Source organism: Vicia villosa, linkage group LG2, assembly GCF_029867415.1.
Source record: "Vicia villosa cultivar HV-30 ecotype Madison, WI linkage group LG2, Vvil1.0, whole genome shotgun sequence".
In the NCBI taxonomy this organism is placed as follows: domain Eukaryota; kingdom Viridiplantae; phylum Streptophyta; class Magnoliopsida; order Fabales; family Fabaceae; genus Vicia; species Vicia villosa.
In genome coordinates this window covers 154,436,199-154,462,266 of record NC_081181.1, presented here as the reverse complement: position 1 = coordinate 154,462,266, position 26,068 = coordinate 154,436,199, and the positions used below count along the sequence as shown (strand labels likewise).

Genomic DNA, 26,068 nt, shown 5'->3' with positions numbered 1-26,068 from the left:
TAAATACTATATATATACTATATATATATATATATATATATACTGTTAACGTTAAATTAAACATAATAGTTAAATTAAATTAAACTAATATAAATTAGAAAATATAAACTAAATTAAATTAATATAAACAAATATTAATTAATAACGTTAACAGTAAAATAAATTAAATTAAATTAGATATAAATATTTATATAAAATCTTTAAATTAAATTTATTAAGTTAAATATAACAATGCTTTTAATGTAAATATATATATATATATATATATATATATATATATATATATATATATATATATATATATATATATATATATATATATATATATATATACTATTGGAATTGTAAATAAAAATGCAGTATGCTATTAATACCATTCAAAGTATTTGATGAACGAAACAGAACACTCATCTTGGTGGTTAGGCGCTTGGACTTCCAACAATTTTTGGTTATTTAAAATGTTTTGACATATCAACCAAAAATTAATATATTATAAATTGTCAACGTGGCATTATAAATAATAATAAATAAAAAGAAAAAGCCACATGGGCCATCCACATCATTAGAAAAAAATAAAAAATAAAAAAAATACATGCCACGTCAGCTTTTTTGCTGACTGGATGTGATAAAGGTAAAAAATGAGAGAATCTTGAAACGTTAAGGAAATTCTTGCAACTTTTTTTTTGCAGGGGGGTTTTTCAAATGACCCCTATATGACAGGGGGGAAAATAGGTATTAACCCTTAATTAAATACACTTCTTAGCCGATTAGTATTGTGCCAAAAACATTTTAGAAAATATTTTGAAAATGGATGATTTTTTAGACATATATTTAAACGTGTGTATTCCTTTGAGAGCTACTAATACTTATTATAAATTGTTTCATTGTGGAACTAGAATTGGTATTTGCCAATGGTGAAGGATACAATACTGGTGGTGTTGATCTCTGGTACGACGACGTGAGGTGGGCCTACAAGGTTAGTACTTTAACGCCCTAACTAGTTCATAATTCAAGATGAGTGTGTAGAATATAGAGATCAGAAAAGTGTACCTTGAATATCATGTGTGACGGCTTTTATACTTTGGGTCATTTGAGTGGATTGGTATTGGATTGAACCTTGGGCTTTTAGTCCTTTGTCCGACCTAAAACAATTGTCCCCAAGGCTTGTTGGTTGGGAAAGTTTTAGAAGTCATGGACGGGCTCTAAGTATGTTGTTCACTCTTGGTCAGAAGTGGAAACGCATTAGGTCAATTGAAAAAGTATTGGGAAACAAGCACATTAAATGTATTTCCATCATTGAAATGTTTCGCTATTCTTCCTTGATGTGTGGCTTGAGATGACAAGTTAGGGCATGCTGTATCTTATAGTGCACTTAAGGGCTCCTGAGTTTGTTTACGTTCCTTATAAGGAATCTATCTGTAGATCTTATATTCTCTCGCTTCCACTAATCTAGTATTTTTCTTTCCTCCGCATATATAGAGGTTTTCGAGTGTTAAGGCAAGTTTTCGTAATCTTCGAGAGACCATTTATATTTGTGAGTACATTTATCTCTTCTTTCCAAAGAGTATTTACCATAATGATTGAAGTTCCTTGAACAAGGTTTCCATTCTCCCCCTTTACACTCTACTGTCACGTCAACTTCTACTTTATCAGGTACCCAAATTACCTCAAGCTTTCAATAACTTTAACATTTCCTATATCTTAGCCAATATTAGAGATAGTCCCATTATCTTTCCTAGCAATTATGAGAACGATGAGTCTCTTGTAGTTAGGGCAAGAGTATCTTCTGGTTTATACTTTTCCCCCCTTAATCACTAATCAAGTGACCCATGAGTTCATATATATAACCAATGATTATTATTCAAATAGGAAATCTAGGGTTCTCCAGATGAAAAATCTTCCTCTAGGGAATCTTCTTTCGACGCTTTCTTCTTTGATGACAGTATTGAAGGTGATCACACAATCACATGCTTTGCTGACTCCAAAAATGAAGGATGTCATTCTAAATAGGGAGGATGCTAAAGACTATGTTCAGGATTATCTAAAAGAATACATTTGATACTCATGGATATTGACATCAAGTACCATTATGAATGTAAGGCCCAGCCATATGGAGTTTACTGACTTAAACCCTCTGAAACCTTTAAGCTCGATCAAATATTCCTAAAAACAGGGTTTGTTAGTGGAGTTGACTGACATAATCAGATAAAAGCGTGTGGATTCTGAGATAACAAGGACCCCCTTCATTTTAAGTACTTAGACAGTTGTAAGTGCAGCCAACATCTCAGTCGATCGTACTTCTAATTGGTCGGGCTTTCTGGTGGATCCAAAAAAAAGGGTATGTAACACCTTAGGGGTGTGTTTAGTCCTCTTTTATAAGTGTATATTTACCGGGGTAAATTTTTAGTTGCCTCTGTCTGAATTTGAGGTGGAAGTGTTGAAGTATCTGAAGGTTGCTCTCTCTCAGCTTAAGCTAAGTTATTGGGCTTATATGGAGATGCTCTAGTTTTGGGCCGAATATAGGTCTTGGAAATAGTTTCCTCGACTATTTTTCAATTTGTTCTTACTTATACAAACTTCCCTGAATGGTATTCAGGATCAAGGACTTATTGAGTTGCGTCAGCATATTCCTTAGTTTGACCCTTTCACCGAAGATTGAGGCGATTTTATAGGGTGCTTCGTGATGGTGAGACCCTATACTCAGAAGGCTCACTTTTCCTTCTGTTCTAGCCCTTCCGTAAATTCTTGCTCTTGTAAGGGTAGGTTTCTGAAATAATAGGATTTTCCTTATTTCTTTCCTGAGACGTATAGTTCAACTATAATAAAATTTCAAATTGGATACATTTTAAACCCTAGGCATTTTTTTCCTTCCAAGTTTTTGAGTTTATAAGCCCCATTTTAAAGCTTTTCCTTGATCCAGTGAGGTCCTTCCTAATTCAGAGCTAGCTTTCCCTTCTCATTTGCATCTGTCACCTTCTTTACGACCAAACCACCTTATTTAGGGTTTAAGGCCGCCTTCTTCAGTACCAAATCACCTTCTTCTTTGCATCTGTCACCTTCTCTCAGACCAAATTGATGTCACTAGAAGGGGGGGTTGAATATTGACCCTTTTTTTCTTTGTTTTAAAATGATTTGAGTAGTTAGAAATTGTAGTGATAAGTAGGAAAGAATAATAAAGCAAAAACACACAGTACTTTATACTGGTTCACCAATTTGGTTAGTCCATTCCTCACACACAATGAGATTTTTTTATTCCTCACAATGTAATCCTAAAGAGGGTTAAATTTGATAGTTCTTACAGAGCCTCAAAAGGATTTTGCAATTACTAAAGCTTTCTCCACTTTAGATTTTACTACTCTATTCCTTTCAAGGTTTTATATCTCTTGAGTATATATAGAATGTAAATTTTGATACAAAGTTAACTCACTATCTGGCAGTGAAAAACATTCCTTTAGAAAATAACTTCTTAACTTTAAGTTATATTGAGACTTGTCAAGAATGCGTGTGATTGATCTTTTCTTTTCCTTTTTGATGATCTTTGTAGTATGTTGTGATGATGTTTTTATAGCAATGTTTGAGAAATAGCCGTTGAAAGTACTTTGTCAGAATTGTACATTGAGGCTTCATGAGTTTTGTCCTTTGAGTATATGAACTAGAGGATGTGATAACACTTTACTCGTGTTTGAATTGATTTGAAAATGAGAGGTCCACAAGTTTCCTTTTATTTTGAGTAGAGAAGACTCTTTGAATGATATTACAAACTTACTCAAAGTGTATTGAGTTATTCTTTTGTAAAGCATAAACAAAGTCTTGTGTGAGAGTTAATTTCTTGAATAACCTGTTTTAAGATATCAAACATAAACTTGTAGAGGTGTTATAAAAATAGTTTGTTGTCCTTAAAAATAGAGATGTTTCAACACAAATCACCATCTCACATCCATAGTAGCGGCCTACTTTTAAGCAAGAGACTCATTAAAATGGTCTATCATTAAGTCGTTTCGGAAGGCTCCCATAAACATATCCTGATTAGGATGCGACACTGTTATAGCGTTTTCGTTGAACCACGTCACATATTCTCGGAGAGACTCAGAAGAACCTAGGCGCACATTAAATATACTGGTGGTAGACACCTTCCCGTGCTTACTGGAAGCGGAGTGTTGTACCATTTTCTAAGTTAGGTCTTGATACCCAGTGACCTAGTTTATGGAAAAACTAATGTACCAGTGGAGGGCGACGTCTTTGAATGTTCTGACCATGAGCTTACACTTTATGGAGTTGGAGGCACCGACTATTTCCATCTGATTATTGATTCATATGATATGCTTCTGCATATCGCTTTTTCTATCTAAGGACACCAACGGTGGTGGTTTTAAGTTCTCCATAACTAAGTCGTCCCAGATTTCCACTGCCAGCGGTTAAGGGTCTAATAATTCTTCCTATATATCTCTGTCTGGTTGGCTCTGATCCTGGAGTGTATGGACGCTATCTTGCAAGGCCACATTCTGCTGTCGTAGAGCCTCCACGATGACAAGCTAGTGCGGCATATCTTGAGGAGGATCTTTATCACTTATATATGATGATGATCTGAACATCTCTGAAATAGTAGTATTGATGTGTGGCTTGGGAAATTTTTACCGAGGCCCCACGGTGGGAGCCACATGTTCCTGAAAATTTTTTTTGGATAACACCCCCAAAGTTAATCAGGAGAGGCCATAACAGTTTTGCGTTATCAAGGCTTATGATATGCTTGAACAATCGGTGCAATATTTTGTCTTGGTTCCCCTTCCCTATATGGGAGGTCTCCTTTTATACTTGACCTTCTTCCCGCTATTCACGAAGATGTGACACTTCAAATGCCGCATTAAAGAAGCTACCTTAACGTCTGCCGTTGCAATCATAGGAATGTAACGCTTATCCCCTTCATTTTCATAACTTTCAAGCAACTTTTGGAGTACCATAACTGTCATCCCGGCTTGGTACTTCGACCCTCCAACTAGGCATGCCTCTTATTCCATCTAACTTTCGTTTATTAGCCCCGGGTTAGGGTTTCCTTTCTTTCGTCCGACTTCCCGTCCTGACTCCGACCCCTTCACACATACCGCCTATTTTCCTGTGATCCCGATTTCTTCAACATATATTCCTCATCCAATTTGTAATCCGCCTTTAAGAATTGTAGGGTGTACAGGTTGGATCATAGAATCGAGTTGCTCTTATCACATGTGCCCAATAAAACAATGCTTTGTCAGGTTGAAGTTGGAGGAAGATGGATTAGTTCACCTTCGTGACAATATGGCTTGCAAGGTTCATGATATTGGTACGATCAGACTTAAAATGTTTGATGATCATGAGATTCTTCTTTAGAATGTGATATATATTCAAGAGCTCGGGTGGAATCTGTTATTCATAAGCATATTTGATGCTCCAGGCTATTGCGCTAGAGTTGAACATGCAATGTTAAATATTTCACATTGTGAAGTAATAATATCTAAAAAGTCTAAAATATGGGGCTTATATATTTTAGCAGGTTCCAATATTGTTGTTCATTCATCATCAGTTAGTGAAGACTTTCATGAAAAGAACAAACTATGTGATTTGAGGTCAATACATAGTGGATGCCTGAAAACTTATTTTAGAGAACTTTAATGAATTTTGCATCATACAAGGGATATAAACACATTTGATCGTTGAGCTGTCATGGAGTTTTTGGGGTAAGGGTGATGCCAAAATAACTTACTTGAACGATATGTATCTATTTCCACAATAAGACTTCGAAATACTTATTGAGGTTTGGCATGGGAAAAATGTAATTTACTCTATTTCGAAGGTCGTCAAAACTTTGCTCATTTATCAAATCAAGCCAATTCAACTTGATGGTAAAGTTGTGGATTATGTCTTCAATGGTTATTCAAAAGGTAGAAAGGGTTATGGATTGTTAGGAGTGGAACCTGGAGATCGAATTCCATTAATCATAAATGCATCACTTTCAGTGAGTTCCGTCGGGGGAAGAAGAGTAAAGGCCTAGGGATAAAGCTTTTAGAAACGATGACGAAGAAACTCAATTTGAGGTGAAACTTCCTACTACAGAGACTAGTAATAGTGTGAAAACGATTATAAATACCTCTAATTATCATATGGCTCATGATATGGAAAGGAGGGAGATTATACCATCTCAAATGGACGATTATGAAGGTTTTGGGTGTTATGCTTTGAACATGGTTGAGTGATTGTAAAATTCTAAAACAAGGAACTTCAGAGAGACATTCGAAAGCATGTGGACTCAAAGATGGTTAAAAAAACCATACTTGTAGGCTTGTTAGACTATTGAAGTAGAAAAAGATGGTTGGGAGCAAGAGGATGCAAGTGGCAAGATCAACGTTCAAGCAAGTCTTGAACTTGATAAAAATTGTCCAATAAATATTAAATTAGTAGAGAGCAACAATGTTATTAATGAGTAAATTGGCACCGCCGTCATTTCAAGGTAGGGTGAATATTTTTGAAGTATGCCTTGAAGCCTTACGAGATGAAGAGAAAGGAAATATGTTTTGAGATTGTAGAAACTAAAAATTAGCTTAGAGGTGGAGCCAGCGGCGACACAACAATGTGTCTGGCCCTTGGATTCGTACGTTAATGGGTTGAGTTTTCAATTTGTTATTAATTTGTCTGATTTTAGCAGTTATAAAATGTATCTCCATTATTATTGTCTTTACAACCTTTATAACTTTAGAGCTGAAGACAGCGAAGAGTTTGAGAATTTTACTGGTAATCTTAGAGAACCAAAGGTAAATTCTTAAGAGTCTGTTCGTGGGATTTGAAAAATCATTTGAGATATCTAATTGGGGACTGAAAAACACTTCTAAATACCTTAGACTTTTGTGATTCATGTATAGAAAATTGAAGAGATTGAAAATTACTTAGTTAAAAAATAGAATTTGTTTTTAAAAATTTGAGTGACTATTTTCTTATAACTCATTTATAATTTTTAGCAACAACTTTAAAAAAATAATGTTTTAGGGTCTGTTTGGTAAAAATAGCAGTTGACTGATAAACTAGCTGATAGCTTATACTTCCTCCGTTTTTTATTATAAGTCATTTTGGAAAAAAAAATTGTATTTAAATATAAGTCGCTTTACAATTCCAATGAATAATTAATGCTACTTTTCCTATTATATCCTTAAATATTTATTATTCCCTCCTGTCAATTATATAAATTTATATTTCATATGTCATTTATGAAGGATAATTTTGTAAAAACCTTCATAATTTCTCATTTTCATACAACAATTATTATTTTTCTTAAACTGTGTGAAAAGTCTAAAACGACTTATAATAAAAAACGGAGGGAGTAGCTTATGACTGATGGCTGATGATTGATGACTTATAGCTTATAGCAGATGGTTGAGACTGATAACTTATAAAGTCATTGAAGTGCTTGATAAAATTAACAGTTCAATTAACTTATAAATGTAAAATGACATAAAAGATATTTAATATATAATTATTTTATTTTAAATTAAATTAAATTACAAGGGTTTAAAATGGTCTTAATTAAAATAATAAGGATAAAAAAAGTAATAAGCTATAAGACATAAACTAAAATCCTATTTGAAATAGCGTCTAAAAAATAAGTTATAAGCTGGTAAAATAAATTATAAATTTGTGATGAAAAAACCGTTATCAAACAGGTCTAAATTATCATATGAGTTCATAAGACATAAGACATAAGCTATAAACTCGAAAACATGTCTTACCAAACAGAGCCATAGAGAGTTATATCTCTCCTGTAATAAATAGTTTAGTATAATGAGATAAATAAATTATGAGTTTAATTTATATGCACTGACAGTGTAAAATTATTTTATACTGTCATCCAATAGAAAACTAACAAAGTGCTTCGTCATTAAAAAATCTTTTTAATTAAATTGTGATTTATTCTGATACAAGGTTGTGATTGGTTGACAGTGTAAAGTTATTTTACACTGTTAGTGTTATTTTACACTTTCAGTGTATGAACTTTTTTTCTTATAAATTATTATATATTCTGTCTTTTAATTTCACAACAATTATTAATCTAGTTGACTTCGATATTACATTCTAATAGTTTATCTGACAATTTGTATGAGGCTAATGTTTCGTATCTTAATCACCCCACTTTCTTTTTTTAGCAATTCTAATTATTTAATAGTGTCGGTCAATTAAAAAATATTAGTTGTAAGAAAATTAAATAATATAGACACAGTCTTATGACTAGTGCCTAGTTGCAAGAGAATTAAATAATAGTATCAAATATGAATGAAATCTTATCTTGAAACTCTGTCTCTTCCATTTCACATTTAAAGTATTTTTTCTAAATATGATAAAAAAATTAGGTTTAGGCTCTGTTTGGTAAGACCTGATTTCGAGCTTATAGCTTATGTCTTATGTCTTATAAGCTCATATGATAATTTAGACCCGTTTGATAACGGTCTTTTCATCACGAGCTTATAGCTTATTTTACTAGCTTATAGCTTATTTTCCAGACGCTATTTCAAATAGCGTTTTAGCTTATGTCTTATAGCTTATTACTTTTTCTTTCTTTTTTATCCTTATTATTTTAATTAAAATTCATTTTTAACTCTTATAATTTATTTTAATTTAAAATAAAATAATTATATATTAAATACCTTTTATGTCATTTTATATTTATAAGTTAATTGAACCGCTAATTTTACCAAACACTTCAATGAGCTTATAAGCTATCAGTCTCAACCATCCGCTATAAGCTATAAGCCATCAGTCATCAGTCATCAGCCATCAGTCATAAGCTATAAGCTATCAGCTATCTAATCAGTCAACCGCTATTTTTACCAAACAGACCCTTAAGATAAAAAAAATAGCTTAATTGTAATTTTAGTTATCTTATTTTGTCTTATTTCCTCTATTTATAAATTACTATTTTAGTTTTTTTTTAGTTTTCTGTATAATTTTCGTCCTTCTATTTTTCTTTTTTTTATAAAATTAGTTCCTATTTTGTCTTTTTTTTCAACAGAAAATTTAGAAGAGGGACCAAAATCATGGTGTTAAAAATAAAAGAACTAAAATTAAAAAAAAAATAAAAAAAATAGAGGGATCAAAATTACTATTAAGCCTAAAAAAAATATGTATTTACTCACGATGAATTAATAGAAACATGTATTTTTAAAAATCACATTTTTATTTTTAAAATAATTCAATAAATTAAATTTTTTTTATTGAATACATTTTACATCGACGGTGCACCTTAATAATTAAATACAGAAGTGTACCTTAATAAAACTCAAATAAAAAAGAATTTACAGGCAATGAGCATCACCAACCGTAACAAATAAACATATATATCCGCTTTCTCCAACAACTGTACACTTACATTTCGGACTAATCAGATAAGGTCGAAGACTCGAGCTGCCAAACTCAACAAATCTTAATTATTAATCAATGCCACCACATCGACGGTACACATCACGCCACGTGTCCCGCTTCTAACTCAAAAAGCGAAATCTATTATCCCGTGCTATGTTGCGTTGGATGAAAGATGAAACTCGTTGTTAGGTGTGTCCTGTACAAAGGGGTTTCCAATTTCATCTTCATCATCAACCACATCATCTGAATTTCATTTCAATTTCATTTCAATTTCAATTTCAATTTCATTTTCGATTTCATTTCGGTTTTGATTTCGTGCTTGAACTATAATGGAGGATTATTTGTTTGATGTTATGGAGTTTATGAAGAAACCCTCGATAACCGAAACATTCATCGATATTTTGCTATGCGCCGTTCCGATTTGGCTCGCCGTCATGATCGGGTTAGTGATCGGGTGGTCGTGGCGGCCGCGGTGGACCGGACTTCTATTTATCGGTCTCCGGAGCAAGTTTCGCTTCCTATGGACGGTGCCGCCGGGATTCGGTGCTCGTCGGTTATGGTTAGCTTTTACCGCTCTCTCTGCTTTTTCTATTTGCCGTAGTTATTGGACCAATTTCAAAAACAAGGCCAAAGCGCAAGATCCGTCTTCGCATTCTGATAACGCAACCTCCTCCGATGGAATCAAACACGCCACTCGGTAAGGCAACCTTACTATCATCATATTTTGGTTTGAATTCAATTTATTAGGTTTTTCTATTGAGATTTATCTTATACAATGTGGATTAATTTGAAATGTTTATCGACACGTGTGATGATTTCTGATTAGATTCATTTTAGAGGTTGGTATTATAGTTAGCTTATCATAAGCAATTGTAAAAAAATATTGTGGATAGGAGTAAGAAAATCAAAATATTGAATTATGTATGATGTATCGGGGATGTGTAGTATATGTGTATGTGATGGTTGCTTTTGCATTTGGATTTTCAGCATTTTTAGGAACTGGATTTCTTGTTGTATGAATTGATCTAGAGTATCATCTAATTGTGTTTGTTTGAGGATAGGGATAATTTAGTGGCTACCTCCCAAATCTTCTTTTTTATTTAGCTGCCTTTTATTAGATTATACGAAAACAACTAAGCCTTATACCATTGAGTGGAGTCGGCTATATGAATCAACTTTTGCAATAGTGTTCTATGAGGGACCATGCTTCTATCCAAATCATTAATCTCGAGATCTTTTTGAATAACTTCGCTGATAGTCTTTCTAGGTCTTCCCCTTTCTCTAATTGTTTGCCTTCTCTCCATTTGGTCTACGCTCCTTACTATAGAATATACCGGTCTTTTCTCTACATGCCCAAACCGCCTAAGTCTATTTTCCACCATTTTCTCTACTATAGACGCTACCCCGACACTCTCTTATATTTTCATTTCTAATTTTTCCTGGAGACTATGACTGTAGTATTTCATAAAATAAAAGGAGAGATAGATAGATAGATATATATTAAGAGACAAAGAGAGTATGATTGTAGCACTCATAATGCTGTAGTAGTTTGTTGTGATGCTTCTACTTAGTACTTCACATTGGTTTTGAGTTTATGTTTATGGTTTATCCCCATTTCTTCTGCCTGTCTAATTTCCCTCAATATGACAATCAGCTTCTTTTGACTGTATTATGAATTTCACAAATGCACCAATGTTGTTAAATAGCCATTGTAGCAGCGCTATATCGCTATAGCATAGGGGAATTTGGACAAACCACTATAAAATATTGTCGAGTAGCCACTATAGTGGTGCTGTAGCACTATGGCATAACTGAATTTAACAATCCGATGTTTTTCACTATCACCAAGTGAAAACACTGAAATGCACACAAATATTAATTATCGAATTGATGTTCCTACTTAAAGTGCTTACTTCTAGTTCTTGGATGGCCTATTATTGCTGCATTGATGGCGGAAGAGTAAAGCATTTTATTAATTTTGGACCTGGTTACTGCACATTCATTAGGTTGGGTGATAAGGCGGATGAAAGAGAGCAGAATACAGTTACACAGGCTGATTTGGAACATCTTCTTCATCTTCTTGAAGGGAAGGATGGAGTGATGGACTGGCAAAATTTTATGGAGAGGTCTACACCAAATATGCAATACAAAGCTTGGCGTTATGACTCTGAGGTAGATTCTGACTTTCAATTTTCATCTCACGGGGACAGTCTATAATCTGCCACAAAATATGCATGTCACGTATAAATTATTATTTTAGATATCCTTTCTATTCAAGGCATTTTTACTTCCTAGTTTAAAGTGGGTTTATGTGATGACTATTTAACACCCAAAAGGCTCATTACATAGTCATAATCTATGTTTATGATTATTTCTTTTATATTTTGACTAAAATATATCTGTCTCTGATGATGGATCTTATAACAGACAGGTTCTACAGTTTACCGTAGTAGAACTGTGTTTGAAGACGCAACTCCTGAGTTGGTGAGGGATTTCTTCTGGGATGATGATTTTCGTCCCAAATGGGATGCTATGCTCGCACACTGCAAAGTGTTGGAGGAATGCCCTAATGATGGGACATCGATTGTTCACTGGATTAAAAAGGTATTTAGAGCAAATATATAGTAACTGTTATATTTAGTGTACAATGACATGGTTCACTTACACTTTCTGTCTATAGTTCCCCTTTTTCTGTAGTGATCGGGAATATATTATCGCTCGAAGGATTTGGCAGGCTGGAAACGCATACTATTGTGTGACAAAGGTATGAATATGAGTTGTAACATAATTCATTGCAATTTTGTGGCATTTTATCTTGTTTATTTTTCTTTCGCATTAGCTAGCTACCATTCTTCTGTTGGCAGAAAGAAAATCCTGTTAATGTGAAGGCACTAATAGCGAAAGTTTCAATTTATCGTTAAAACAGTTGAGCATAAATTATTCTTGTTCGGTGTTTTTTAACTTGCCATGCTAAGTATTTGTTAATTCGAGCTTTCTATTAGTTGATACCATCCATTTCTGATATTTCTTTATGTAGCCAATCTAAATTTTCATAAACCCATATTTTTTGTTTTGTTTTGAGAAAAGACACAATACATACAATATTAATTATATATGTAAACCCAAGGTTTATTACCATTTAATCTTCAATGTTGTAGGGGGTGCCCTATCCAAGTTTGCCAAAACGTGATAAGCCGAGGCGTGTAGATCAATACTTCTCTAGTTGGGTAATCAAACCTGGTAAGAAATGGGCAAAGTTCTATCTTATTTGCTTGTTGACATTTAGCTATTTAATAGTGGTGTTTTAACAATTGAGTATGCGAAATTGATGCAGTGGAATCTCGCAAAGGCGATGGTCAGTTGTCTGCATGCGAGGTTACCCTTTTGCATCATGAAGACATGGGAATTCCAAAAGACGTTGCAAAGTTAGGAGTCCGCCATGGAATGTGGGGAGCTGTCAAGAAATTGCACTCTGGTATGAGAGCATACCAGAATGCTAGGAAAACAGATGCTTCTTTGTCGAGATGTGCATTGATGGCCAGTAAAACAACCAAGATTTCTTTTGATAGAAACTTGCATTTGTCAGACGCTGCGTCTTTGATTGAAGAGAGGGGGCAAGGCATCAGCAACACTCAGCAAAATGGTCCTGGCCTGGACTGGAAGTGGGTGGCCTTGGGTGGGGCTATTGCTGTGGTTTTAGGTATTCAAAGTGGTGCAGTAGGGCGAGCGTTATTGTTGGGAGCAGGGCATAGATTTGCTCGGAGATGAGTGATGTAGGATCTCATCAATTTTAATTTACATAATCACCATTAAGAAGATTCCTCATAAGTTATATTTAAACCATATTTATCACTATCAAATGCTAATTTTGTGGTTATGGTTATATTTTTTGCTAGTTTCAACCTTACTTGATTCATGTTGCTTTTGTGCGTTTTAGAATGCAAAGCCACAATTCCATGTCTTTTCTTTAAGGGCGTAGAGAGGGAGGATCCTTTTGCAGAACTGTAAAATATCAGTTTGATCCGTGAGTATCTGAGTCAGTCATTTTAGTTATTTTAAATGTGTAATTGGTTGGCCTATAAAGTTCAGTTATTTAATGTCAACGTTCTTTCTTCCATGCAGTCTTCTTAGATATCTATATACAAAGTATTCAAATGTCTGTTATGGATTCAATGAGTTGATTAAAAAAAACATAAAATATGGTTCCAATTCAGAAAAGTTACCCCCCTTTTACAACCTAAACACTGCTTTACGAAAGTGAAACTTGTTGCTCCAATAGCAGAAGGGTTGTAGAACTGAAAAAACAAGGGATGCATTGTAAAAGGAGGATAACTATATGAAGATGATTGTAAATGAATACAAAAATAATCACATTAACATTCCAAGTAGGAAAGGATAGGTTTACAAGGAGTGGAGTTGTTTGAGAGACTACTCACCAATAGATGCTATGAAAAAATTGCTTGCATGCTCTTCACTTTCCTAAAAAAATGTAATGTTAACTTGTGCCTTTGGGTATAAGTTGTGAACTGAGGTAAGAACACGGGTGAAACATTGTTTTCATCAGGAATCGAATTCGGTGTTTCCCGAGTATCGTCCTTTGCAGGAACTCTTTTACCGCTGGAGCCCAAGTGCTTGGTTAAATTTTTTATTTTTTATTTCTAATATAAATTTTCTATTTTCAAGTTTTTACCTTAGAGCATTTATTACTTCTTATCCAAGGTCCCTTAAGAGCACATATTAAAAAACTTAAAAATAGAAACTTTATATTGAAAAATGTAATTAAAAACATTAATTATAACCTTTTGTTAAAGATAATACACAAGTTTCAAGAAAACCTTTCTATATTTGTTTCTTAATTTGTGTCTTTGCCCCAAAAGCACAAGTTAGCATTACCATTAATATAATTAAATTGATCAAGTAAAAATTAATTATTAGATGTGTGAGTGCGATTCTCGCTAATACACTAATGTTTGACAACAAAAAGGCACTTGTTAACTTTCATTGATTGAGAGTATAATAAACACGTTAAATTAACACATGATCTTCTACGTTGAATGACAAAGCATTGCCACATCATCAACACACATTTTGAGCTTATAATAGTATGTTTATTTTACATTTAAGTGTATAATCTGAAAAGTTAAGCTTCGTACCAACTTTAAGGACAGTAAATTTTCCTCTTTTACAATAAATTTGCTATAAATTTAACATATTATAATAAGCATTATATTTTAACTCAATTATACATAGTATACATAATTGTTATTCAACTAAATCATACACTTATGTAATTCAATCAAAATATTATATATTAAGTCAAATGTGATATATTGTTCATAAAATACAAATCATAATGCAAATTATCAAAATACAAAAAAAAATTAACTACTAGGTATATCAGACATTCTTTAATTTTGGTTACATTTTCATCAATTACTTCTTCCATTTTTGTTTTCTATTAGAGTTTATTACTATTTTAGTAATTATATATTCAAAATGAAGTTTGGTAAAAACTATCCCAACAACATTAATTGATAACAATCACTTCATATTATTGTACCCGAACATAAATCAATTATGTTCAACTCAATTCTGTTAAAATCAATTTCGTCAAAATCAATTTTATTCACCGTCAATCCAAAACAGACTAAATAAAAGTCGATAAAATGGAAAGATTAAATATAAATTTTTGAAATATAAAAGGGAAATTTAGTGAGCTTAGTATCATCTTTTAATAGTTGACATAATAGCAAAGAGACCACCATTTCACAAAAAGTGATACACATTTTATTGATTTGTGTGTTAAATCATAAAATCCAGATACTATTTCAAGCAATGATTACAAAATGTTTGTATTGAGTAAATATCATGACCGTATATATAAGTGGTCACTGGCATAGAATGTCTCCATGTGTCACCACCTCATCCTCATATAACAGAAAAGAATACAAAAAATCAAGCAATAAAAGGCAAGGCAGCTTCACATTAACTGTCATGACATGACATCTGTCACTCAAAACTTTGCAACTTGCAACCGAAAAACTTCACTCATTTCCTCACTTTCCCTTCTTCTCTTCGCTGAATCATTCAAACATAACTGGTACGTTTCTTTCTATCACTTCTTTACATTGCTTAACACTTTCATGATTCTATTTTGTTTAGAGAACACTATTATCCACTTTATCTTATCCACTAATTTAATCTATTACTACATAATTAGATTCTAACTTCAATATAATAATTAATAATATCCTACTTGTATTAACATGATACTATTTTGTAGGGTTTGTTGATTTTTATATTCTTGTGTTTAATTAGTGGTAGCAGCGCAGTTTATTATCCGTTTGCATGTTATTTCTGTATAAACAATTTTCACTCTTAGTGTTAATAGTAGTATCAATAATAGTGTTTTCTTAGTACAGTGCGCTTCTTTAAAAATCCAGGTTCAAATTCGGCTAGATATTAGTAATTTCTGTGTTGGGCTAGTCCATACAGATAACTTTACTCGATCATTAATTGGGCTAAGTAATACATATTTCAGTTAAGTAATTTGGTGCTATGCTTAATATTACTTTTAGTAAGAAACTAGTTGCCTCAGACATTTACATTGTTATATGTGCTCTGCGCTCAGAATTATTTCATTTAAAGATGCAACATGACAGGTAATTTCGATCCGAATAATGTTTCAGGAAATTCATGTAAAGAGTTTATCTTTCTGAAGATGAGTGGAGAAGAAAACAAGAAAGTAAAAGCAAAGACTGATAGTGAACTCTTTATGAATAATGCAAACGAATGCGATTGGAAGATTTTTAAAAGCGAATCATGTGCAGGTGCAAATGCAGCTTCAAGAGCTGACATGAAATTAGCTACAACTGATCCTTTATCCGAAATAGTTTGGTCTCCGGAAAAAGGTTTAAGTCTCAAATGTGCTGATAAAAACAGCTCTCTTTTTCGCGTTGTTGGACCGAGCTGTTATATGGTTCTTTCTCCGCCGCAAAGTGTTACTTATTGCAACTCTATCACTCATGAACCTGTAGCTGTTGCGTGTGTCGAAAGAGGTAATGCAGATACAATGAGTGATTCAGATGTCAAGCAAGATTCTAAAGTCGAAGAAGAAAATAATATCGGTAAAGGAAAAAAGGTAGTAGAAATAGAGGATGATTTACATACCGTAGTTGAGCCTATATTTGAATATCGAGGCTCTGGTGATCCGCGAACTAATTTAGCGTCCTCCAGCAGAAATCCCTTGGGAGAATTTGAATCTAGTGCCGAAAATGATATAAGGAATGTTGAAGCTGAAGCTGCTTGTGCTGCAACATGTGGAGTTATTGTTGAGGAGATTAAAAACGAAACTCAGGAGAATGAAATGATACTACTTTCCGATGAGATTCTTCCGGTTTCACATTCTCCGTGTAACAGTGGAATTCGCGTGGCCGAAAATAAAGGCAAGGAAAAGTTCTTAGCAGACGGGGACGCAAATGTAAGATTATCAATGGATAGTGAGAGCAATTCAAGTGTTGAAAGCTGTAACAGTGCTAGGTTTTTTTCCACAGGTAAAAAGCGGCGTAACTTTCAACAACAGCAGTTGGTAATCGGGAGTAAAAGAGTGAAAAACAACGCAGAAGAAACTTCTGGTTCCAAATCGTACGTTAAACAAGAAAGCTCATTCAATAATTGGATTTCAAGCATGGTGAAAGGGCTCTCGCAAACTATTCAAAATGATTCAAACACTTTAGCTCTTAGAAATGCAAATGCAGATCATCATAATGCACGGTTTGAAGAGAAACTTATCACACGCAGAACGAATCAAGATCCTGAACCGAAAAATACAGGATTCAGATCCATTTTTCAGTCCATGTATGGTCCAACCTTGAAGAAAGTAGGAACACAAAGGTTTCACCGAGAAGGAGAAAGTAACGAGGATTTCGAGCCAATTAACATGGTACACGGAATAAATGCTACTCCAATAACCTGTTTTCCAGATAATAATAGCCTTGCCGAACGACATTTTCAATCAAACAAGTTTGAAGCATCTACAGGTAGATATGATGCTGGTCCGTCGCAGCCTAACATTGAACCGTTGAATTATTTTAACAGTAAGGAAAGTAGAAAAAATAAGCAACTAGGGAATGAAAATTGTTCAAACATGGATCTTAGTAAGGACAAGGAAGAAATGGCATCAAATTCATCTTCTGCCAGACAAAATACTAACGATACTGATAATGTAGATTCCAATGCACCATCCGGAAGAAAGGAAACAGAGAAAGTCGATCACAGAAGAGACAATCCAGGGAGTCTGTGGCTAACTCGATTTGCTCCGAAGTCAACTTCCCCCTTGTTCAACGACCTTTCATCATCACCAGGATTCGCAAACTCAGAGCAAATACCTGAAGTTAAAACCTTGGTCCATGATAGAATCCATAACGAAACAGATGAGAATATCAGTTTGAAGCAGAAATCAAATGATTTTATAGCTGTCAAGATAGAATGCAATGCATCATGCAAGAAAAACTGCGGTTCTACTTCTTCAAAGGAAAACAAATTCAATGACAAGGCTATTACAACATCTCCATTAAGATTGGCTGAAAGGAAGATCTCACATATGCCTGAGGAGATCTTTGATGCAGTGAAGAAGCTTCAATTGTCCCGCTCCGATATCCTGAAGTAAGTAATGCAAGCCGATTAACTAATACCGACATACTGTCACATTTTGTATAAAACTGCATCAACTATAAACAACTTAATCGAACTTCTCTGTATGATTGTATCAGATGGATAACTTCTCATGGATCGATATCTGAACTAGATGGTTTTTTCTTGCGACTGCGGGTTGGGAAGTTGGAAGAAGGACTTGGGGGAACTGGATACCATGTAGCTTATATAATTGGTATAATGAAAACCACACCTTGGTCATTCAATGTAGAATCATACCTTGATCTATTTTCTCGAGATAACATGTTTTAATTATTCTGGTGTATGACAGACACCGGGAGACATAGTTTGGAACAGCATACCAGAAAATCTCTGTCAGTGAAAGTAAAAGGAATAGAGTGTATGGTAGAAAGTCATTATATATCCAATCAAGAATTTCTTGAGGTAATAATCAATTATTAAGGACTATTGTAATTGAAGCTATTGGTTTCCATGTCATTTTGATTCCGTTAACTCTTGTGAAACTTTCAAGTGGGTATGATGATGCTCTTTTTTCCTTTTGTGCAGGAAGAAATCATGGAATGGTGGTCTAACACCTCAGAAGCAGGTGTTGAGATTCCATCTGAAGAAGAATTGATATCAAAATTTAAAAAGAAACAATTGTTAGGCCTTTAGCCACTTGTCAAGTGTTGATATATCATATATGTATGTATATCATCACAAACAGCTAATACTCTCATAATTTTTGTTTCTTATTCATAAAAAGTTGTATAGAAAATAATACTGATCCAATTCAAAACAAGCACTCATTACTGACATAGTCTATGTTCTGTTGTGCTGCCAAACATCATTTAACAATTGTAACAGATTAAAACAAAATAAAGATCTTGTTTAGGCATTTAACAAGGTATTGTATTTTCTTGTCATATCCTTTAACCATCACACTCACGGATCACCGAAGTTTAGCACAAGTGTTGTTGCACAGGGTGTGTAAGTATTGCAAACCCAGAGATACTCTGAACACGATTATGTTAGTATACCGACTTGTTAAAAAAACATCGCACTCGTGGCATGACTTGATCACGCGTTCTTCAAATCAATTCAAATCATGCTCCATTCAAGTTTTTTTGCAACCTCACTATCTTGCATACAAATTTCTACATAAGAGACATACACATACTATGAGCAGAACATGCACAAAACTATATTGAAGTTCATCTTATCTTATGATAAAAAACCAAGAACAATGCATAATCGTAACATTAAAGCTTTTATTGATTAAAATACTCGATACAAAGTTATAATCAGACCTCTTATTTAAAGCCTATAGAGAGGTCTTTAAAATGAAAAAATCAAATACATCATGAAAGGCATTAACTCACTCTAAAATGCCATTGTAAAAGAACACTAACTATATAAGATGATATGAACTAGTAACCTTCATACTCCTCCTATTCTCATAATTGCATCATCAGATACACAGACTTAGCACAATAACAAATTTGAAATTAAGAAAAATACAGATATCAATCCTAAAACATCGAAATGCATCGTGATTCATGCAGATATCAATCCTATAACATCGAAAAGCATCACGATTCATGCAGATTCTTTTTTCGTCTGTTTCAGGTACTCTTCCATCTCATTAAGCCATAGATCAGCAAATTCACAATTCTTCCATGCCTCAAACCACGGCCCTCCACGAGTATAATGAATGGCCTTAGGTAAAGTAGTGGAATCATTCTCAACAACCCTATTATGCCCTTCAAGAAAATTCCAAACAAATGGAACAGAACCAATTTCATCATCCTCAAGCCATTGAAACCTATGAAGGTAAGCACCAGTCTGTGAATTCACAGTATCAGGACTAAGAATCTTGTTCTTAGGATGACCGCAGTTATACAAAACCATCGAAGACCAATTCTTTCTAGGGTAAACAGTTTGAACAGCACCATCCATTTTCGTCGTCTCTTTCGGAGCATAATCATGTTGAACACACATAATAGCATACTTATCTTGAATCAAATCTACCAATTCCTTAAAATCAGCTAAATAGAGAAAATCACAATCCACAAACAAAGCCCAACCTTGATAATCTGCTAAATAAGGTGTTAAGAATCTTGTAAAAGAGAACTCAGTGCTCTCAAATTGACCTCTTTCACGCCAATAAAGACCAGTTTTTCTCAGATCTGATTGCTTAATTGGTATGATCTCAACAGGAATTGAAGACCTTTTGATGATTGAATGTCTACATACCTGAAACGCAATCTCTTCACGCGGATCATAACCCACAAAGATCTTGAAGGGTTTCTTTGATTTCACATTCCCATTCTCAGCAGAATCAACAACAGCTATTCCATTACCATTACTAGTTGGTAATGAAGACTGATTCTTCTCATTCTCATTGCTCAAACTCATCTCTGTCAAAAAAACAACAAACCAACAATCAATCAATCTATGCAAGAACATCAAATCAAACACACACCCATTTGATAATTCACAAAAACCAATTCAAAAAAGTAATCTTTTTCAATTTTCAAAATGACCCAATAGTTCTAACCCATTTGATAATTCACAAAAAAGAATGAAAAAATGTGATCTTTATCAATTTTCAAAATGACCCAATAGCTCTAACCCATTTGACAATTCACAAAAACGAAACCAAAAATTCAATCTTTTTCGATTTTCAAAACGACCCAATAGTTGTAACAATGTGAAAACATGATAACCTTACATGAAAGAACAAAAAAACCTAAGAATAAAATGAGAAATAGTAATTACCAGAAAGAAAGAGTGTGTTGGAAAAAAAGAGGAAATTGAAGAGAAAGATTGAGATTTAGACCGACAATGTAGGGCTATATATAGGCCACAGAAATGAAAGGAGTAAATCTAGCAATTTGATTGACGCGTAGAAAAGTATATTTCAATAGCTGGATTATAGAATGCTATGTTCAATCTCTTCCAATCAGGTACCTTAACCCATTGTTTCACTGTTAAATAATCCACCTATTATTAGTAATACTATATAGTTTGATTTGATTTACTTTATTTTATTTTATTCATAGTTGAGAGATTCTCTCAATTTTAGATTTTCCTATTACACAATCTTTTGATTACTTTTCTCTAATTTACTACTGAAAATAAATCATAACTTTTCTTTTACTAACTATTTTAACCCACATTTATTTAATTCTATTTAGTTAAACAAATAATATTAAAGTATCCTTAATATATTAAAACACAATACTATGCATCATTTTAAGCGCCTAAATGCAATCAATTCCCGCCTAAACCTATTTACTTAATATTTGCAAATTTTTTTTATATTTCAACCACATTTATTTATTGAAAAGAACAAGAACACGTTTGTTATTCAAGTATTTCCTTTTTTTTCTCAACCACTTATTCTCTTTCCAATAAATGTGATTTCATTATTAATTATTAATTATAATAAATTGTGAACCATTCTCAAGGAGCCGTTCTATATTCCTTTTTTATCTCTACTTACACTCCATATATTCCCTTTTTTATCTAAATCACTTATACTCATTTTCTTTAACATACGTTCACCTCATAAAAAAATTGACATATCAACTCATTATTATTAAATTGATTAATTGATGAGTAAATAAATTTTTCATCTCATTAAATTATTTATATTCCATTTATATTTTATAAATAGCTCAATATTTAAAAATCACGATTTAATTTATATTCTATATTCTCTCTCTCAAATTATATTTTATAAATAGCTGAATATTTAAAATTACTTAATTATTTTTAACAACATATTTACAAAAAAACTTTGATATTAAAAAATATTATAAATTTAATGTAAGTAACAATTTAAAATTTTGATATTTTTAACAACATATTTAAAAAACTTTGATATTAAAAAATATTATATATTTAATGTAAGTAACAATTTAAATTTTTGATATTCTTATAAATGTTGTATTAAAAATATGAAAATTTTAAGACGTTATTTTATCAAAAAATTATATAAATTAATTTATTATTTAATGGAACCATTCTATATTCCCTTTTTTATCTCAACTACTCACACTCTCATTCTATATTCCCTTTTTTATCTCAACCATTTATACTCCTTTTCTTTAACCCACGTTCACCTCAAAAAAAAAATTGAGATATCAATTTATTATTATTAAATTTATTAATTAATTAGTAAATAAATTTTTCATCACATTAAATTATAATAACTAAAAATCTATTTCATCAATTTAGTTTATCTATTTATTATATTATTATTTTTTACTATTCCCTTTTTTATCTCAATCATTTATATTCTTTTTCTTTTTTATATCAACCATTTATATTCTATTTATTATATTATTATTTTTTATTATTCCCTTTTTTTAATCTCAACCATTTATATTCTTTCTCTCAAACAAATGTGATTTAATTTATATTCTATATTCTTTCTCTCAAATTATATTTTATAAATAGGTCAATATTTAAAATCACGATTTAATTTATATTCTATATTCTTTCTCTCAAATTATATTTTATAAATAGTTGAATATTTAAAATCACTTAATTATTTTTAACAACATATTTAAAAAAACTTTGATATTAAAAAATATTATATATTTAATGTAAGTAACAATTTAAAATTTTGATATTCTTAAAAATGTTGTATTAAAAATATGAAAATTTTAAAACGTTATTTTATCAAAAACTATCTAAATTAATTTATTATTTAATATTTTCTTTTAGTTTATTATTAAATATTATAAAATAAATATTGACAAAATTTTATCAATAACATATATTTTTAATCAATTTAATATAAATCAATCAATCATTTATTTATTTTTCTTCTCAATAAATTCAATTTAATTATATATTATTAAATTAATTATTTATTGACATGAACTTAATAATTTATTTACTAATAAATCAATCATTTATTTATTTTTCTACTCAATAAATACAATTTAATTAGGAATTATTATAATAGATTGTGATTTTTTTTACTAATACGTGTAAAATTTGTTTGGAATGTACAACACAATAAGTTGTTATGTATTACTTTTTAATCTCAACCATATTATTTCTTTTTAATTAATTTTTAGTAAAAGCATAAGATATATGCACTTATTGCTCAAATGATTCATCTATAATATAAGAAAAGTTGTTGTTCTGGATTTCCCAATAATACCCTTTTGATATCTTAGTCTAAATTAATATTATGAGGGCAAATAATGTCTTTTTCTGGTTTATTCAAAAACATTTGGGTATTTGGTTGAGTTCAATTGATGATGTCACAACACAATAAATGTACTATGGGGTAATTTTGGTCCACAAATTTTGAAATTCAAATATGACCTATCACAACACAACAACAAATGTTTCAACTTTTGAATCTGGCCAATCAAAATGCAATATCTGTCTCCAATTTCATAATCATGTTTTCTTTCTCTCTCACTGATTTTTTTTCTTATTGTTCCTTCTTCTTAGTCTTCCTATTTTTCTTCTTCTCACTCTTTGTCTTCTTCCGTCTTCCTCTTTATGATGATTTGTCTCTGAACCAAAGACAAAACAAGCCATTATTTGCGACATCCATTTACAAATCTTAATGATACTTGCAAGGATCTTCCAACAATAAATCCAGAGCTGACGTCAACAATCTCGGCAATGAAGCTCTAGCCGAAGCCGAAAAAAATCAAAGGCAAAACCTCTTATCTTCATAACTTCCTCTGTTGAATCGCTTCATGCGGCGTTGGATAACTACCCCAGTTGTTAAGGTACTAATGAATAAGTTGTTGTTGATCTTTGCTCTTAATTGTTGATTATACTGCAGATTTTGGTTTATCGTTTAAAAACAAAAATGTCACAAAGTGGTTGGGAGAAGCAATATTGAAAAAGTTTTGGTTTCCTTTACAACTTGATTTTTCATATTTTTCCGTCCATCAGTCATAAATGGTTTTGCAATGCTCTGCAGCTCCTTCATGTTTTCGCAGATCTGGTGTTTTCCTTGACAAATCACAACTTCTTTTTTGGTTAGAGCATAATGCTTTTGTAAATCACTGTTTTTGTATATCAATGCATATCTTCATCAGTTCTGCATCGTTTTTTATTCTTTGAATAGTTCCTATTATATTTGGTTTGCATTTTTAGTGTTCCGCGTCACAAAACAATATGCATTGCCTTTGATTTTTGTAACTGTTATTGTATAAAACTGGTTTCAGAAATCTACGAATCGAAGATTTACAGGGTTTCTTATCTTTATCAATCTCATGTTGGTGTTGCGGGAATGGGAAGGAAGAATGAATATTGGCGTGTCTCAAGGTTATTTCTTCGACAATCTTCTTCTCACTGTGTTTGTTTCAATCCTTGAATTTTTTTTCTATTGAGTTTTTTTTCTTTAACCTAAAGCATTCAACTTTGCAATTGAAGATTTACAGGGTTTATGCTCTTTATCAGTCTCATGTTAGTGTTGTAGTAATGGGAAGGAATGAATATTGGTGTGTCTCAAGGTTAGTTCTTCGGCATTCTTCTTCTCATTGTGTTTTGTTTTAATCCTTGATTTTTCTGTATTGGATTCTTTTTGTTTAACCTAAACCAATCAACTTTGCAATTATTTTTCGGGTTTCCACTTGATTTTCAATATGATCTTACCAATTTCATTATATACGGTACTTAACATTCGTTGACTGTTTCTCCCTCTCTCAACTTCACATTTATATTTCTGTTTAAGTTGTTATTTTACCATATAACGACCATATTACATAACTTCGGTTCATTGAAATCTGAATCAGGGATTGTTCTAATGCAAACATGATAGGAGAAAATGGTTTAAAGGGAAGTTCCTTGTCTGAATTGGACATGATACCATTTGAATGGATAAATGATCCAGGTTATTTATATGATAGTAAAATCCCTTGTCATGGTAGCGATGAATCTCTTTATTTCTCATTCTTTCTATGATTACTGATCTTTGATTTTCAGGTGGTAAAGAAGGAACCAGTTCTTGCTGGTGTATGTCCAACTGATCCCTTCCGACGAATGGATCACTTCCTTAAACTGCTGGAGTCTACTGGGCTCTCTAAGGTACAGAACTTTCCAACTATTGGGTTGTTTGATGGTAATTTAGGCAAAATCTTGAAGAACTTGGCATGGGGTACAAGTAGGTCTTATGTGAATATTTCTCAATACAGTGGATGAGTTGGACTTTTACAGCTCTTACAAAATGATTTGTTTTCATATTAAATAAACAGGTTGGAAGTTGAGATGATCCAAAAATCTCATAAATTGGGGCTCTTGACAACTTCACATGCATTCCATCAATATGAAGCTATTGAAATGGCTACAGTTGGTGCCAATATTATTATTGCCCATATGGGTCTAACCACGACAGGCTCCATAAGTGCAAAAACTGTTGTTTCACTTGATGAAAGTGTAGTTCTTGTACAAGCTATTGCAGATGCAGCACATAGGATCAATCCTAATACTATTGTGTTATGCCATGAGGGGTATGCTTATCACCTGAAATCCTTTTTGTTTGTGTGTTAGTGTAGGATAATATTATGTGAACACATAACACTTCATCAACACCGTATTGAATACTGAATATTGTGGGTTGTTTTTTTATGATTTTTCGGTCACATTGCAAAATGTGCCAAGCATAATATGATCCTATAGCAGACAAATACGGTGTTGGTGGGAGATGTTTGATTTTGTTTTAGCATAACAATGATCATTAATGTATTTTGATATATAAGTTTAGTGTTTTCCTTTCAGCTGTTAAATTATAGGTCTAGTGACAGTTTATAATGTTTTTCATCAAATTACTAAAGGTTTAAAAGAAACATTGCTAGGCCTTACGTCTGAGCCGCGAGCATATAGGAGGATTTCTGTGAAAAATGTAAAACCCGGTGGGGAAAATTTATGGAATTGTCTTGAATGATTTTTCAGTGAGGATTATTACTCAAGTGTATTTTTGTTGAGAGAACCTTAGAGAATGTAATAGTAATTGTTAAATGGAAAATTATTTTGTTGCCATGGCTGTGAACAAAAT

General features: G+C 32.3%; 3 protein-coding genes across 3 annotated transcripts; 2 read left to right on the top strand and 1 right to left on the bottom strand.

Moving 5' to 3' along the window:
• Positions 1 to 9,516: 9,516 nt before the first annotated feature.
• LOC131652575 (uncharacterized) lies at positions 9,517 to 13,490 on the top strand. The gene is made up of 6 exons (XM_058922476.1): positions 9,517 to 10,072; positions 11,382 to 11,547; positions 11,803 to 11,979; positions 12,056 to 12,139; positions 12,534 to 12,615; positions 12,710 to 13,490. Exons 1-6 carry the CDS (start codon positions 9,705 to 9,707, stop codon positions 13,141 to 13,143), a joined length of 1,311 nt encoding a protein of 436 aa, XP_058778459.1. The 5' UTR covers positions 9,517 to 9,704; the 3' UTR covers positions 13,144 to 13,490.
• Positions 13,491 to 15,381: 1,891 nt separating this feature from the next.
• On the top strand, positions 15,382 to 18,925 carry LOC131652573 (uncharacterized). Its single transcript, XM_058922474.1, has 5 exons — positions 15,382 to 15,475; positions 16,038 to 18,039; positions 18,147 to 18,262; positions 18,359 to 18,471; positions 18,595 to 18,925. The coding sequence occupies exons 2-5, from the start codon at positions 16,097 to 16,099 to the stop codon at positions 18,700 to 18,702; spliced, it is 2,280 nt and encodes a 759-aa protein (XP_058778457.1). The 5' UTR covers positions 15,382 to 15,475; positions 16,038 to 16,096; the 3' UTR covers positions 18,703 to 18,925.
• A 353-nt stretch (positions 18,926 to 19,278) lies between these two features.
• Positions 19,279 to 20,964, bottom strand: LOC131652574 (protein CDI-like). Its single transcript, XM_058922475.1, has 2 exons — positions 20,809 to 20,964; positions 19,279 to 20,447 (listed from the first exon to the last, which is right to left on the bottom strand). The coding sequence occupies exon 2, from the start codon at positions 20,443 to 20,445 to the stop codon at positions 19,627 to 19,629; it is 819 nt and encodes a 272-aa protein (XP_058778458.1). The 5' UTR covers positions 20,446 to 20,447; positions 20,809 to 20,964; the 3' UTR covers positions 19,279 to 19,626.
• Between the last annotated feature and the right edge of the window lie 5,104 nt (positions 20,965 to 26,068).